Raw genomic sequence first — 14,361 nt, forward strand, 5'->3', positions numbered from 1 at the left:
ACTACTGAGGTAAACTCAAGCCTTGCTTCCCTTGCTGATATAGCTATCAGCACGCGAAATATGAGGATCCAAAGATTATTTCTGAGTGGTTTGACCATGTACAAGTTACTAGAATATAATACAGGATTGCTAATAAGGATATCTATAACTTTGATAAGACTGGCCTTGCCATGGGCCTTGTAGCTACTATAAAAGTAGTTACAAAAGCTAAGAGAGTTGGTCGCCCATTCCTTATATAACCAGGCAATCAGGGATAGATCGGCAAGGAATTCTCCCCATAACAATTTGTTGCAGATGACCGAAACAACGCCTCTGCTCCGGGATGCTGGACAGAGCCCCGATTCAAGCGGGCCCACGAGGCTAATCCACCGTCGATCCGCGGTGATTGTCCTGATTGCCATCATATTGTTCATCATCGACCTGGGCGCGTCAATGTAATCCACTTCCCAGGTCGCGGTATATGAGGAAATTATCTGCCGGCGCCATTTGAGCGGGCTCTCCCTAGTCGCGTCGCCCGAAGCCTGCAAAGCTGACCCGATCCAAAGTGAGCTCGCGGCGGTCAATGGGTGGAAGGACACCTTGGACATGATTCCGGGTAAGCTGTGAAGTATCACTCGCTTAAGGGTCGAATTGGTCAGCTAACGTCCCACAGGCATTGTGTTAGGCACGTCATACGGCTTCATGGCAGATCAAACAGGTCGCTGGCCGGTCCTGATCTTGTCCATGGGGGATTGTTCTTGCCCAGACCAGCCAGTTAGTTTGGTCTTCTTAATGATAAGCTACTTGGAGGTATTCTTGACAGGATGCAGTATCGGTTCTATTGGTGGTAATGTGACTACTGCGCTTGGCGCAGGCTCGGAATTGGCGGCGCGCAACCTTCTGATGGCGGTTGTGGAGCCAGAGATTCTCGGGCTGGCCTGTTCGGCCATCCCGCTGGTCCAATCTATTGCGTCTCTTGCATCCATGCCAATGCTTGTTGCTACTTTCCGATGGGGCATCCACCAGGGCAACGGCTGGATGGGCGCGCCGTTCTTGATTGCCAGTGTCCAGTGTGCACTGGCAAATGTAGCCTTAATGACGGTGCAAGTGTAACGAAATTCGTCAGGAAATTTCATACCACCCGTGCATTTTAATTACCCGAGCCGCCGATCTTGCATCTTCTTTTATTACAGTCAATACCGCAGGCTGTAACGCAGCAACCAGTCCTATGCGTGGCCTGGCCATGGCTTGCGTATTGCAATCGCGAGAGCGCTGATCCGCGGTCCAAAGATTCTTCTGGACGAGGCTACGAGTGCATTTGATACTGAGAGTGAGCGGGTTGTGCATGCGGGGCTTGCTCCAGCGAAGGATGGAGATAGGATTACAGTCGCCGTTGCGCACCGATTGAGTACGATCAAGGATGCGGATGTGATAAGTGTATTTCACCAGGGTCGGATTGTGGAGATGGGATCACATTCTGAATTGATTGGCACGGGTAGGATGTATAGTAAGATGTGTGAGGGCCAAGCTTTGGACTAGATTTAGATCAAAGGAATATTGCAACAACGCTCTACCATTGAAAGCTTGTTTATTCCTTAATCCTGCAAATAAGAGTAGTATCATCCTACAAGACCGGAACGAGGACACGTCCTTCAATTATTGGAAAGAGGTAGGGCGGAAATGCTTAAGCTCCACAACCCTAACCCTGTTACGATACTTGAAGTCAACACACATACAACGCCAACGATAGCTATCTGTTCCTAAGATCGTCAATACAACACCGACCAAACCTTGACCCAGCCTTGTGTGTAAATATCACATTGGTCGCCCCTGTCCAGCACCGCACTCAGTATTCGACAACTCGACTCACCTTCCAATACACGCGCACATCACCCCACCGGGTAAATCCGATTCCCATATCATGTGTAGTCCGCAGGCCCTCAAGGGTAGTATCGTGCAGCTCGATGCCAAAACAACGCACAAAGGACGCGGTGGTGAGGTAGAGCTCCATGTACGCCAGACTATCATCTAGACTTGTTAAACCACGGGTTGGGTGGGGTTTTGACCTACTCTAATTCGCCCAGCGGGTTTTGGAGCAGGTCAGTAAATCAGCAATCTGCCCATGGATTATTTAGAAATTTATAACCTAAACCAAAAACTCTATAAGCCTCCGATTAACCCTAAGCACTGTGCTTAGGATAAGTCAGATTGCAGGGCCAGCCCAGGTCTTGTCCTGGGCACAGTAAGTGCAATAAGTCTTAATTCTGCTACTGCTGTGCTTTGGCTAAATACTAACCTCAATTCGTTTAGGCATGGGTATACTACAAGGCAACAACAAACAGAGATATACCAAGTATAGCGCTTATCAGCATCCCCAATCCAGTCAGCGTTATGCCTGCCCCTCCTCCAGTCTAACAAGTATTGCTAAATATGTTCCAGTCCTGACTAGAACAGTTCATCGCCGCGCCGGCATTCATCTCATCCACCAGGCTTTGATTGAATTTTAGCGTACACGGGGACGCTTTCGGAGATGTGTCGTTCAGGATCGGACAGCCGTAACTCACGGTTTTGTAATCGATAACCTCGTACGTAGTGGAAAAGTCACTGTTCGGGCAAGAGCTATTCAGGTTATTGAGATCGAGAGATTGTCCGCCCTCAGCGACGGAGAATATGAGCTCGGTAGGCTGCATGTGGTCGAAGTAGTAGTAGTATAGCTTACTGATATTAGTGGTTGAGCAGGTAAGATGAAAGCCACACTTCCAGGACAGTTTCCACTGGCCTGTTGTTGCATTACGGAGGACTTCGGGGAAATAATAGAGGAAGAGAGGGTCAGAAGGAGCAGTTCCCAACTCAGTGTAGTTGCGCACTGCGCCTGAATAATCCTGTCGGGGAAATATTCCTTCCTCTGTCTGAGCAAGGTCTTGGTCAAGGCGCTCCAACTGCCAGCTAAGTCTCATAGCCATGTCCCAGGCGAAGTCGGCGTTTTGGAGACCCCATAGTAATGGAAGCTCTTGGTTGGGGGCGAAAGTGGCATTCTTGGGGAAGACAAGGTCGAGCTCGATTTTCTAGGGGTTTGTATAGTTCTGAGAAGGGGTCGCCCAGGATGCGTGGAGGGCAGCAAAGAAGAGGAGTGCGGTAAAAGGAGCCATTTTTCTTTTTCTCCCTGGGTTGTTGAAGAAGCTTGGATTAGCTGGTAGAGAATAATAATGGATATTTGAATGGGTGTGCCCCTTTTGTGGCTGGCAGATGGCGGATGGAAGGGGCACATGCGTGCGCGCATGACATGGAATGTGATACTAAGGTTGCTCTCCCAGAGGGCTCTCAGTTGAAGGCCGTCCAGCTGTACTATAAAAAGGGACTCTTCTCATGACCTATTCAATCAAACAGACACTGCGAAGCATTGTTCCTTCCTCTATTTACTATGCTGGTGCTCGACAAGATTCCTAGCACTGTTCTCCTTTCTTTTGGTTTCTTCCTTTCCATCTCCTATCAATGCGGCTCCTTCACCCAGCCGTTTCGCCCGTCAGAACCCAAGGGACCCATGCCCGACTCAATGCGGCTCCCCTGGTTCCAGCGCGGCAAATTGGACCGTCTACCATGACCTTAACACTCTGAACCTATGTAAACATCCTTTGCTCTTGGACTTTGTCCTTGGGGTTCCCCTGGATCAAACCAATTTGTCTCCCCAGATTCGAGCTTGCTCCATCTTGGCACCAATTTTCAACTCACGTTTGTTTCCTCTTGTCTTTCCAGGTATTGTCTCACTGGTTACTAACTTCTGGCAGAGCTCAAATCCACAAAATACTTTACAGCACACCCGGATCGACTGGATACTGCTAAAGATATTACCTACACCGCGGTGGGTACATGGGTGAACATTGCCAAGGATAGCAACGCTGGAGACTAGTGAGCTCATATTGTTTATTGGCCTACATATATATCCATCTGACTTTTTTTCTCAGAGTGGCTGGGATGAGAGTGACGAAATAGCATTCAAGAGCTACATGGGTGATGTCTGGCGAGCTTGGAAGAATCCCACAGAGTCGGCAAGCATGGCTCTTTTTAACGGCTCAGACAGCACAATCACTCTCCTGACAAGAATAATGAAAGATGGTAAGTTGATTGAAGGCTCCAGTGCAGGCAATGAGGCCGTGGACAAGATAAGTGGGAAGAATCAGACGGCCTACATTGAAAAATCGTTCTATGCATACGTGATCCTCCAGGTCTGGCAAAAATCTGGCCAGAATGTATTCGTGATTGATACCGGAGGCCTTGCATGTGATGACAGCAACCCAGTCTCGGATTATCTTGATGACTCCGCTGCCAACACAACAAAGGTCTGCTTTAATGAAAAGAGGTACTACCTTGTCCACCTGGATGGTGATGCCTCAAACTCGTGCCAAGATGCGGGCAATGCAAGTGGAACTAGCCTTTGCTTCCCCTACAAGTTCTCGGTTCCTCCGAGCCTTGATACCTTTGGGACGACACTTGAGAGCGAATCTGTGGTGGCTTGGGATGGGTTGGTGGCGCTCGATGTCGTGGCATCGTAGGTTCCACACCATCTAAAGCATCTGATTCTTTTATTCCTTTTCCTTCACTGGAAGTCTGTTTTACATGTTATTTCAAAGTCACAAGCTAACTCTGATGATCCTTTCTAGCACGGTGAACTCCAAAGAGAAGAACAGCGGCAAAAATGGATGGAGTCTTTCTGGCCTCTCCAGTTACGAAACAGTCCAAGAAATTGAGGATGCGGCACTTACAGATAATAATATCCGTGCTGCTGGACACAACATGCTTCCGATGTGTAGTGCCGAAGAGGCGTTCGCCAACTGGGGGGTCAACCTCGACTTGGCCAATTATCCTTGCAACGATGATTGATTACCTTGTAATATAGGTGAGCATTGTCACAGTGCCTGCCTGATTACCCTAGGCACGGTGCCCGGAATAGCCTTTGGTTCTGCCGTTGCTGAATACCTAGTAGCTGAGACTTCTTGAGCTCTGCCTTTAATCCAGATTGGAACCTCAAGCTATACCTTGTCTTGTCTATGTACCTGTTCAATAGTCTGGCTTTGCAGCCTACCCGTTATATCTACTCTGTTGTCCTGTTCTAAATATAGTACTGCGCATGTATCTTGATAATCTCTAGCTCTACCCTATAGAATTAATATATATTGTACCATGCGTGAGACATTACCTTATTTCTAGGGTTCCTTAACTACAACGAAATGATGGCCTTAGGAGATCGACTAATTGTGGGGGAATTCGATTTGATCAGAAAAGATAGCTTGGAGATTGTTGTGGAATATGCTCAAAGGGGAAAGGACAGGAGGAAACTGTATCAACTACACCAACGTAGCCTACTAAGGATCGGATGCCATATGACGATTGACCATCTATCTTGTTGACGATAGATTCCTCCTTATTGCTCTATTCTTACTCTTCTGTTCCCCGCTATATATACATACAGAGGGTGAGAACCTTCTAGAACCAGGCGATGTCCGGTCAATCCACCGGAGATCACGTGGCCTCATATTTCCGTATCAGAGATACTAGTTACATGATGATTAGGGAGGGTCTATATAGCTGTCAGTGCTGCTGGGTCGCACTAGTACCACGTAGAGCTAATGATAAGAAACGAAGCATTGAATTAATGCAAGACTAGATCCTGGGGATCCCCTAGCTCGGGGATCTCCCGAAGTCCTAAATACATCTGTGGAGTCGTACGGATGTAACCTAGTAAAAACATCATGACGAAGCCTTATCTAAAAACGGCGGCTAAGCCCGGTGGTTTCGCAATGTAGTATCCCTTGGAGAAGGGTCCCTAGACCCTGATCATTTTCCCGAAGTTCCAATGATCGTTTGCCTAAGGCTCCCGATCGTGGATATCAAGCCCTATCATGCAAGCTTTGTAAGAGATGTGTCCAGGCAAGCATACTCCTAACTGGGCCAAAAAGGTCGCTTATGATCAGACCCCACAGCCTAATCTGCCTGGATCGCGTCTATATAGCTAGCCCGCGTTATAAGCTTATACTAGATAGACTATAACGGCAAGCCAATCAGAACATTCAAACAACCATTCTGGCGCTCATATTCAGAATACTAAGCATGGAGAAGAGAATTATGTACACGAAGAGATCATTTGTGCGATGTCCTTACCAAGCGAAGCCTAACTTCTTTTGATAGGCGGTCAAAGTTGGCAGAAGTCGGTGTAAGCGATACTGACTCGGTATCACGGCCTGCAGCGCCGTGACACTATTTGGTGGCTTTAAATGTCTTTGATTTTCAACTGTGGTTAAATTCGGGTGGAGATGCGTCACTCGCTTGTGTGTTGCTTGCTTGTGGATTATGTTAGTAATGCAGTGCTTACGCAGCTTCTCTGTCCAGTGCAATGTGCGTGTGCAGCCAAGGCTCCAAATGCGCTTGTCCCAACGCGGCCGCCGGTCCGGATTGATTCGGAGGGATGGTGGCCGGCCAATAGCGTGAGTGGGAGACGATTCCGCCAATCACGTAAGCAGGCTGTCCCGGGGTTCTGGCCTTCGTCCCCGCACGTGCCGCCACCGGGTCACCGTTTCCTTGGAAGTGAGAGGAAGAATTCGAACGCCTCGTCACAAACCCGGCCTGCTGCACGTTTTACCCACCCCTCGATCGTCTCGGCCTCGCTTTGTCACGTTTCATCTCGTCATGCGTTCCGGCAATTTTCTGCCTGCCTTCAGACTTGTCGAAGAACTCCACGAATGAGGTTGATGCTGACCAAAGCAGAGCAGCAGCCATGTTGCTCAACGGTCAGTTCTCCGCGCTCTCTCTCGACGACAACGACCACGGCCAGCAGCATCAGGATGAGGTCCAGGCCAAGCACCAGGACCAGGGCCAAACCTGCCCTTCGCGTTCATCCGTTCCCTCGCTGAGCCGCATCTACCGCTGCACTCCCGTGCCCACGATCGTCCTCGATGCGGCCATGGTCATCGTCGAAGTCTCCAACAGCCATGTCGCCCTCTTTGGAAAGCCACGGGACTCGCTGCTTCACACCTCAATCGGCGACGTCAGCCCCGAATGCATCCCGGTTCCCAATATTCCCATCCTGTACGGAGCTCTGCGTGCCGCCTGCTCGACTCGAGAAATCCAGGTGGTGGAACATATCTTGGCCGGTGAAAAGATAGCGCACAATCTACGGGTGACGCCAGTTTACGAGGATGAAACGCTGCTTTTTATGGTGCTGGAAGTCGAAAACCTCAGGGCCGAGGTCATCAACAGCCAGCATGCGTACATGAATGAGACTTATAAGATCCTCGTCGACACCGTTAAGGACTACGCCATCTTTATGCTCGATCCGACCGGCCATATCGCCACCTGGAATGCGGGCGCGGGCGTTCTCAAGGGTTATAAAGCGGAGGAGATTATCGGCAAGCACTTCTCCATTCTCTATGGTCAAGCGGACCGAGAGAACGGCAAGCCCGCCCGAGCACTGGATGTCTGTCTGCGGGAGGGCCGAATCGAAGATGAGGGCTGGAGGTACCGCCGCGATGGATCCAGATTCTGGGCCAATGTGCTCATCACTCCGATCTACCAGTTCGGCCAACATGTCGGCTTTGTCAAAATCACCCGCGACCTTACTGAGCGTAAGGAGGCTGAGGCCCGCATGATTGCCGCCTTTGAGGAGTCGTCCCGGTTGAAGACCGATTTTCTCGCCAACATCAGCCACGAGATTCGCACTCCAATGAATGGAATGCAGATCGCCATGACCATGCTAACCGATACGGGCCTCTCCGCGGAACAGCGCGAGCACGCCAATATCATCCAGGACTCCATGTCGCTGCTCCTCCAGATCGTCAACGACGTCCTTGACTATTCGAAACTCTCATCCGGCTCCTTCTCCCTCCACGCTGACCTGCTCGATGTCCGGGAGATTGTTGGTGCCGTCGTCCGGAACTGCCGGTCCTCACTCAACGAAGGAGTCGAGTTGGACACGGAGATCAGTCCAAGACTGCCCACGCGCATGCGTGGAGACCCGCTTAGATATCGACAGGTTTTGCAGAACTTGGTTGGCAATGCGGTCAAATTCACGGAGAAAGGATACATTCACATAAAGATTTCCTCCTTGACCGAAGAGGAGGATCCAGATTCCTCCGTAGTCAGGACCGAAGTGACGGATACCGGAATTGGTGTCCCAGACAGTGCAATCAACACCCTCTTCACCCCCTTCTCGCGCTTCGCCAACTCCGCCGCACGGAAATACCAAGGCACCGGCCTGGGTCTCTCCATCTGTAAGAGCCTAGCCGAGCTCATGGATGGGTCTGTCGGCTATTCGCCGAATCCGAATGCCACTGGCAGTGTTTTTTGGTTCACTGCGAAGATGGGCGGCCGGTCCGTCACTTCTCCGTCCAAGTCACCCAGCGCCCTAAGGAATGCCGTTCCCACCGAAGTTGCTTCGGAAATGCGATCCATAGCGCCTCGGAAACATGTCCTATTAGTCGAAGACAACATTGTCAACCATACCGTTATGTTGAAGCTCCTGCATACTATTGGTTTCCAGCGCGTCGACGGGGCCTGGAACGGTGCCGAGGCCGTCCGCATGATCAAACAAAAGCCGCTTTCCTTCGACGTCGTTTTAATGGACGTATCTATGCCCGTCATGGATGGGCTTGCGGCAACCGAACAGATTCGCGATATGGGCCTAACGATGCCGATTATTGCTATCACTGGTAATGCGATGAAGGGTGATGCCGAAACGTACATAGCCCAAGGCATGAACGACTGCATCTGCAAACCTGTCCACCGGGATCAATTGTTGCGCGCCCTCTGGAAATGGATCGGGACGTAGTCTTCAATCTCGGCGTATTGGACGGAGACACGAAGATATGCGTTCATTTGCATGAGTTGGCGTTCAGGAGAAGATATCACGGGATTTCGGTATATACGCGGCATATGGGGATCTGTAATTACTACATTGCCTAGTCTTTCTCGGCCGCTACTCCTTCAATTTACTTCCATCTTCTAAACCCGGTTACCTTAAGACGAACTAGCTATACAGTGTCGAGGGGTTGGCCACCATCAGCGCATGCCATTCTTCATTCGACAACCATGAGCGAAGGCTCCGCAGCCAAGCCAGATCATCTACTTCCAAATATGGCGTCTCTATCAAAGCCTCCTCCGGTGTGCGAACCTTCATCTGCGGCGTATGCGGCCTAGAAAGTCAGCCCGATGTGCAATTAAATTCGTATCAACACTCACCAGTCGCTCCCCCAAACGACCTGCCTAGGGTTGGCATTGAAGAACGCGCGGACGCGCGGCCTCAAATCTTCATACCTGGGCGTCTGAGTACTGACCCGGTAAGGCGCACTGATTTTGACATAGAGGTGTCCAGCACGCATGAGCTTAATGATCTCCTGGAACCCCGGTTGCAGCGAAACATCCACCTCTTGATCGTCACCCCCAACCTGACAGGGAAGCATACTACTCCCTTTAAGCAGGGCAAAATGAGCCGTCACTAGTCGAATCCCAGTAGGAATAATTTCAGCGTCAATGAACGGTTTCAACTCCGTCCAGAATTCCGGGTGTACATGGGTAAATGCCATACTCCAACTTGGACAATGGTCTTTGATCGCCTTGACATGAGCCCGCAGCACATCCTTTTGAAGGTTCACGTCATTCATCGCCTTGTACTGGTACAGATTTACTCGACTGCCGCAGACCCCTGCGCGCTGCATTTCGTGCAACTCATCTGGGGTTACTGTTTCTGGATCGATCACGCCGATTGCTTTTGTATTGCTTGTCCCAAGTTTAGACACGAAGTCTCGCAGCGAGGGGCAGGCCGAGCCATATGAGAGACCATGAGTGAGGACCGACTTTGTGATCCCAAGCTTTTTCTTGAATTCCTCGAATTGGGAGACTGTTGCTGGGGGTGGAGTGAGATGGCGAGTGGGGGAGTGGGGGAGTATGCGTATCGGGCAGCTATGTATTGTCAGCTCAGGCGGAGCTTCAGAATAATAGAGATCAAGGCATTCAGGATGATTTCCGTGAGTAGTGAATGACATACGCTCGAAGATGTGGTAGTGGACATCCCAGGCGCCGTTAGGGAAGAGGTCAGCGATATCAGCCATTGTTCAACCGGTGAGAAAACTGTGATCCTTGCAGTAGCACCACCGGAGACATTCATTTCTTTCTTAGAGACCAGATAATATTATTTGTGACCATTTGACTCCGATCGTCGCTGCTAACATGTCAATGCGGAGAGTCCGGATTGGTCGGAGTGCTCCGTGGTGTCTGTCTTGCCCGGATTACTCCAGATCCATGATTGTACCTACATTTTATACACCCGCATACTACGATATATATGTTTACACATGTAAATCGACGAAGGTCACAACAGAAATCTGCCAACACAATGAAGAACTCTAGTCCATCTCCCTGGCAATCAATCCTGGCCGGAGCGGCTGCTGGGGGCTTTGAGAGCCTTTTGACAGTAAGTCCACGGTGAAAAACAGGTGCAGTATTAATCTTCCTAGTATCCTGCCGAATACCTGAAAACCAGGCAGCAATCACAAGCTACAGCAGCTGGAGTACGAATTTCGCCCCGGCGGCTGCTTACAACCACGATTCGGCAGCATGGCCTGTCACACATGTACACCCGTAGTGCGGCATTCTGCGTCTCCAAACGCAAGGAAATCCGGAGTTCAGTTCTTCACATTCGAGACAGCACGCCAATTGATGCCCACGGACTCCTCCGGAAGGTCCACCGCATGGGGCAACATGGGGGCTGGAATGATCGCGGGGGCAGCAGAGAGTATTCTTGTCGTCACTCCCGGAGAGACACTAAAGACCAAGATCATCGACGACCAGACCGGAGCAAAACGATATACGTCGTCTACGCACGCTATCCGGCCGGCGGTTGCCACCGAGGGAGTCGCCGGCCTGTACCGGGGCGTCGTGCCAGTGACGTTGAAACAGTCAGCCAATGCAATGGTGCGATTCACCAGCTATAACTTCTTTCTCCGGCACCTTCAGGCCATGTCTGGGCCAGACTCGAACAACTCCGTCATCGAAGCCACTGTTGTTGCCGGAGTACTCGCGGAGTAGTCACCGTATACGCGAAAATGCCGTTCGACACGCTCAAAACGAGGCTTCAAGATTTAGATGGTCGGCAGCGCTATAGCGGGACTCTTTATTGCTTGAGGTCCATCATCTCCTCTGAGGGGGTTGCTGTTCTATGGCGTGGAACAACCCCTCGTCTAGCCCGGTTGAGTGTAATCTGACGTCAATCATCCCTGCCGATTGTCTGTACTGATTGGCGTTTCCAGATATCCGGGGCTGTGAGTTTTGCTATTTATGAGAGTGTTATGCAGTGGACCTGGTCGTTGCGTTCTCCCAGCGTTCAGGTGTTCTGAAGCTGGTATTTTGGGAGCACTAAGTCTTTGTGCATCACAGCCTTCGGGGCCTTAACTGTACTTGGTAGCGTCCAGAACTTGACAGTAATCAAGAAGGATACGCCGAAGGCACAGAGGGATTAAGCAAGGCAGTGCAAATGATCAATGATCAAGAAATAAGAGGATGTGTTGTTCATAGTTCAACGCTTAACACCAGTAGCATTGTCAACTAGCGATAAGCTAATAGAGCTGTACTTCAGGCCCAAGGGAAAGCGTCGACAAACTGAAACTAGCGGCTCTGGGTTCTTTTTGCAAGAAGGCAAACTCGGACAGATGTAGGATATTAAGTGACATTGCTGCTGTACGTGTTTGCAAGGAATTGGATAATCATGCGGGGATTTGTTTGACGATATTCAGAGTACAGGCGTGTCTATGAAGGCGGAAAATGGGTCCCAGCCCCAATCTCCGTGAAGATATTCTGCAAAAAAGGTCTCCGTCATTGAATCTACCGGTGTTGTTGCGATCTCGTCAGGTAATTGCTGGTCGCAGGGGAATGAGTGTGCGGGTGGAATGGAATCTGCTAGTTGTCCAGGGTCATCGACCCTGCACAGCGTACCATTAGAGCTCCATGCAGGCTCGTCGTTAAAAAGAGGATCTATTGAGTTCACTCCTGTAGTCCTTTGGCTTTTGAAACGCCGTCGCTGAGATTCGGACGACGAGCTGTCACCGCGTAAGCGACTCAATCGCTTGATGGTCAGGTCAACTATCCTGTCAAAGTTGTCTTTCCCATTGCGCACCGAAGTCCACCACTGCCCCCCAATACTAAGAAGATTCGAACATACTCGAAGGTCGCGCAGTGCGTCCGCAAAAGGGATGATCAGCTGTATTTCAGGCGAAGCCCAGAGGCAATAAACAATGGTTGCTCCAGACGAGAAAATACCGTGAATATTTCGCCAGTTGTAGTAAAGGTTTCCTTCGTTACTCAGGTGGTTGTATATGTGGATGCGCTCACTAGAGGACCGGTAGCACTGGAGAAGAGCAGACTGTGTCGGAGACGGACATGCCTGGGATGGTTGGTATAAGAGGGTTACGGCTGCATGATAGAGGACTTCCAGTTTAAGCCTCTTAAGGCGAAGTGTTGCTGACTCGGCTGCATCTTGCTGATGCGCATCTGCAACTACTCCAATCTGTTTGACCTCGGCGAGCCACCCATCTAGAGAAGCTTTGATGCGTGCCTGGTCCGCGGAATGGTCAGCTGGCCAGTGGAAGACGCTCTCTTCGGTCGGTAGATGATAGAATAGAATTTTTATCTCGGAAATATGGCGATCGAGCTTGAAGCGGTGGATAGATAATGCCATATCTTTTGAGAACCGTACATACTGCCCATTCAGCCCGTCCACCCGCAACTCCGGCTCCATGGGAATATCGGCAAGGGTTGGCATTCGCAGATCGAATGTCTCGTCACGGATACCGAGTGGACGCCCTTGGATGGTTGCGATCGACCGGTCAAGGTTATAGACGGTATAGAACATGAACCGCCGCATCGATAGGGAGACTGGCGAGAAATCGGAAGGATACCTCGGCTCCCGATGTAAGCCGAGGTCAATGCAATGAGACATGGCGACATGTACCAATGTCCAAATGTTCAGATTGGTAGGGGTAATCATTCCAAGAATCGTAAATAGAAGGATACTCTGTAAGGCAGGGACAGATATACTTGACAAACACTCAGGTGCAGCACTTGCTGCAACCTTATAGAACCGCGTCGGGGAAAAATCAAAATTTTTATTGCGTGTAAGAATGGTAGCAGAAATCGAGAACACCATGAATACGTGCAACACAGCTGTGGAAAAGCCGATTGGGGTCACATCCTTATCTGAAACTCGGTCATAGCGCCCGTTGTAGGGAAATGGGGATAGCCCGTCTGGCCAACCATGCATATCGACGTTGTGATTGTCATCCAGTTCCCGTTCCACGCAGGCGCGAAGAGCTTTATAAGCTTCAATTACCGATGCTGGGTGGAGGAAAGGATGGTCGACATGGACCTCGTGCAGGTAAGTACCAAACAATACTGTCGCGTCATCAGCTAAAGGAAGCTCAGCTGACAGTTTCCTATAGAGCGCTCGGTAGGTGTCGGCAGAGCTACGAGAGTGCTCATGATGAGTCCGGACTGGACCTGACGACGTTGATGCTGGACTTGCAAGAGCGCCCGCGTGGGCTCCGAGCAGATTGGTAAAGAAGAGTCCCGACGAGGAGCCTAAGTAATGCTTCTGACGAGAGTCGGAGTGAAGTGAGAGCATGCCCAAATCGACGGCAACCGAGCGAGCTTCAGCAGCCGGCGCAGGGTCAGGCGGTTCCGAGCCGGATGCTTGAATGGCAGCATGGGCCCGTTTCCTAGACGATGTTGGTTCGACAGTCTGCACCGGGGTGTCTACTGGAAGTGATTCCAACGCGGGACAAGAGACACTACTATGGGCTGCGAGAGAGTCCAACTGCGGACCCTGTGTTAGGTCAAAATCAGCGTCAAGGATCTTTATTTGCTGCTCTAACCACTGGATGCGAGCATGACAGCGGGAAGCATAGCTAAAGGTCCTGTTAACTTGGACTCTGATGATAAAAATTGGTTTCTGGCCGAGCTGCACTTACTCACGGGGGATTGACCGGTCGTTATTGCGGCCATCCACATCAACGCAGGGTACTGCAGCCTTCGCGCAATTGGAGCAGGCAGGAATGCCCCCATCACACTTGATACGCTTGGCCCTGCAGCGTTTGCAGGCCAAGCGGACCTTTTTATGTGGAGTGACCTGGTCATTGGCAGATCCCATGATGAACAAGGCACGGTCTGAGCTCGACCGAGGCAGAGGAGGTGATGCTTATCGAGACGCCTCGGAACACTCCGAGGAGGATGAATCACGTGGTATGAAACTTGGTATGAGATTTTCTGGGGAAAACAGGCTAGTCTATATTTGGTTTAGCCTATCGTAATCCATCTCCCTCTCTGAGGGCCCAGACCAACAACACC

At 50.6% G+C, this 14,361-nt stretch overlaps 7 protein-coding genes across 7 annotated transcripts; 4 read left to right on the forward strand and 3 right to left on the reverse strand.

The window, feature by feature from the left end:
- Nucleotides 1-294: 294 nt before the first annotated feature.
- On the forward strand, nucleotides 295-1,092 carry BDW70DRAFT_162942 (uncharacterized protein; the record flags this gene model as incomplete). Its single annotated transcript, XM_073741222.1, has 3 exons — nucleotides 295-434; nucleotides 546-595; nucleotides 653-1,092. The coding sequence occupies 3 exons, from the start codon at nucleotides 295-297 to the stop codon at nucleotides 1,090-1,092; spliced, it is 630 nt and encodes a 209-aa protein (XP_073592870.1).
- Nucleotides 1,093-2,390: 1,298 nt separating this feature from the next.
- BDW70DRAFT_162943 (uncharacterized protein) lies at nucleotides 2,391-2,942 on the reverse strand (the record flags this gene model as incomplete). Its single annotated transcript, XM_073741223.1, has 1 exon — nucleotides 2,391-2,942. One exon carries the CDS (start codon nucleotides 2,940-2,942, stop codon nucleotides 2,391-2,393), a length of 552 nt encoding a protein of 183 aa, XP_073592871.1.
- A 1,089-nt stretch (nucleotides 2,943-4,031) lies between these two features.
- On the forward strand, nucleotides 4,032-4,857 carry BDW70DRAFT_162944 (uncharacterized protein; the record flags this gene model as incomplete). Its single annotated transcript, XM_073741224.1, has 2 exons — nucleotides 4,032-4,525; nucleotides 4,638-4,857. The coding sequence occupies 2 exons, from the start codon at nucleotides 4,032-4,034 to the stop codon at nucleotides 4,855-4,857; spliced, it is 714 nt and encodes a 237-aa protein (XP_073592872.1).
- A 1,735-nt stretch (nucleotides 4,858-6,592) lies between these two features.
- BDW70DRAFT_100519 (Two-component system protein A) lies at nucleotides 6,593-9,000 on the forward strand. The gene has a single exon (XM_073734275.1). The coding sequence runs from the start codon at nucleotides 6,749-6,751 to the stop codon at nucleotides 8,795-8,797; it is 2,049 nt and encodes a 682-aa protein (XP_073592873.1). The 5' UTR covers nucleotides 6,593-6,748; the 3' UTR covers nucleotides 8,798-9,000.
- On the reverse strand, nucleotides 8,996-10,336 carry BDW70DRAFT_170615 (uncharacterized protein; the record flags this gene model as incomplete). Its single annotated transcript, XM_073742977.1, has 4 exons — nucleotides 10,009-10,336; nucleotides 9,654-9,927; nucleotides 9,208-9,605; nucleotides 8,996-9,161 (listed from the first exon to the last, which is right to left on the reverse strand). Exons 1-4 carry the CDS (start codon nucleotides 10,074-10,076, stop codon nucleotides 8,996-8,998), a joined length of 906 nt encoding a protein of 301 aa, XP_073592874.1. The 5' UTR covers nucleotides 10,077-10,336.
- A 24-nt stretch (nucleotides 10,337-10,360) lies between these two features.
- On the forward strand, nucleotides 10,361-11,360 carry BDW70DRAFT_152799 (mitochondrial carrier domain-containing protein; the record flags this gene model as incomplete). Its single annotated transcript, XM_073739509.1, has 5 exons — nucleotides 10,361-10,438; nucleotides 10,482-10,597; nucleotides 10,638-11,048; nucleotides 11,096-11,219; nucleotides 11,274-11,360. 5 exons carry the CDS (start codon nucleotides 10,361-10,363, stop codon nucleotides 11,358-11,360), a joined length of 816 nt encoding a protein of 271 aa, XP_073592875.1.
- A 287-nt stretch (nucleotides 11,361-11,647) lies between these two features.
- Nucleotides 11,648-14,164, reverse strand: BDW70DRAFT_170617 (uncharacterized protein; the record flags this gene model as incomplete). Its single annotated transcript, XM_073742978.1, has 2 exons — nucleotides 11,648-13,922; nucleotides 13,986-14,164. 2 exons carry the CDS (start codon nucleotides 14,162-14,164, stop codon nucleotides 11,753-11,755), a joined length of 2,349 nt encoding a protein of 782 aa, XP_073592876.1. The 3' UTR covers nucleotides 11,648-11,752.
- Between the last annotated feature and the right edge of the window lie 197 nt (nucleotides 14,165-14,361).

This window comes from Aspergillus foveolatus (genome assembly GCF_047715535.1).
Source record: "Aspergillus foveolatus strain CBS 279.81 unplaced genomic scaffold BDW70scaffold_59, whole genome shotgun sequence".
NCBI classification, from domain to species: Eukaryota; Fungi; Ascomycota; class Eurotiomycetes; order Eurotiales; family Aspergillaceae; genus Aspergillus; species Aspergillus foveolatus.

Coding starts and splice junctions, on each gene's coding strand:
- BDW70DRAFT_100519 (XM_073734275.1), top strand. CDS start 6,749: ATGTTGCTCAACGGTCAGTTCTCCGCGCTCTCTCTCGACGACAACGAC.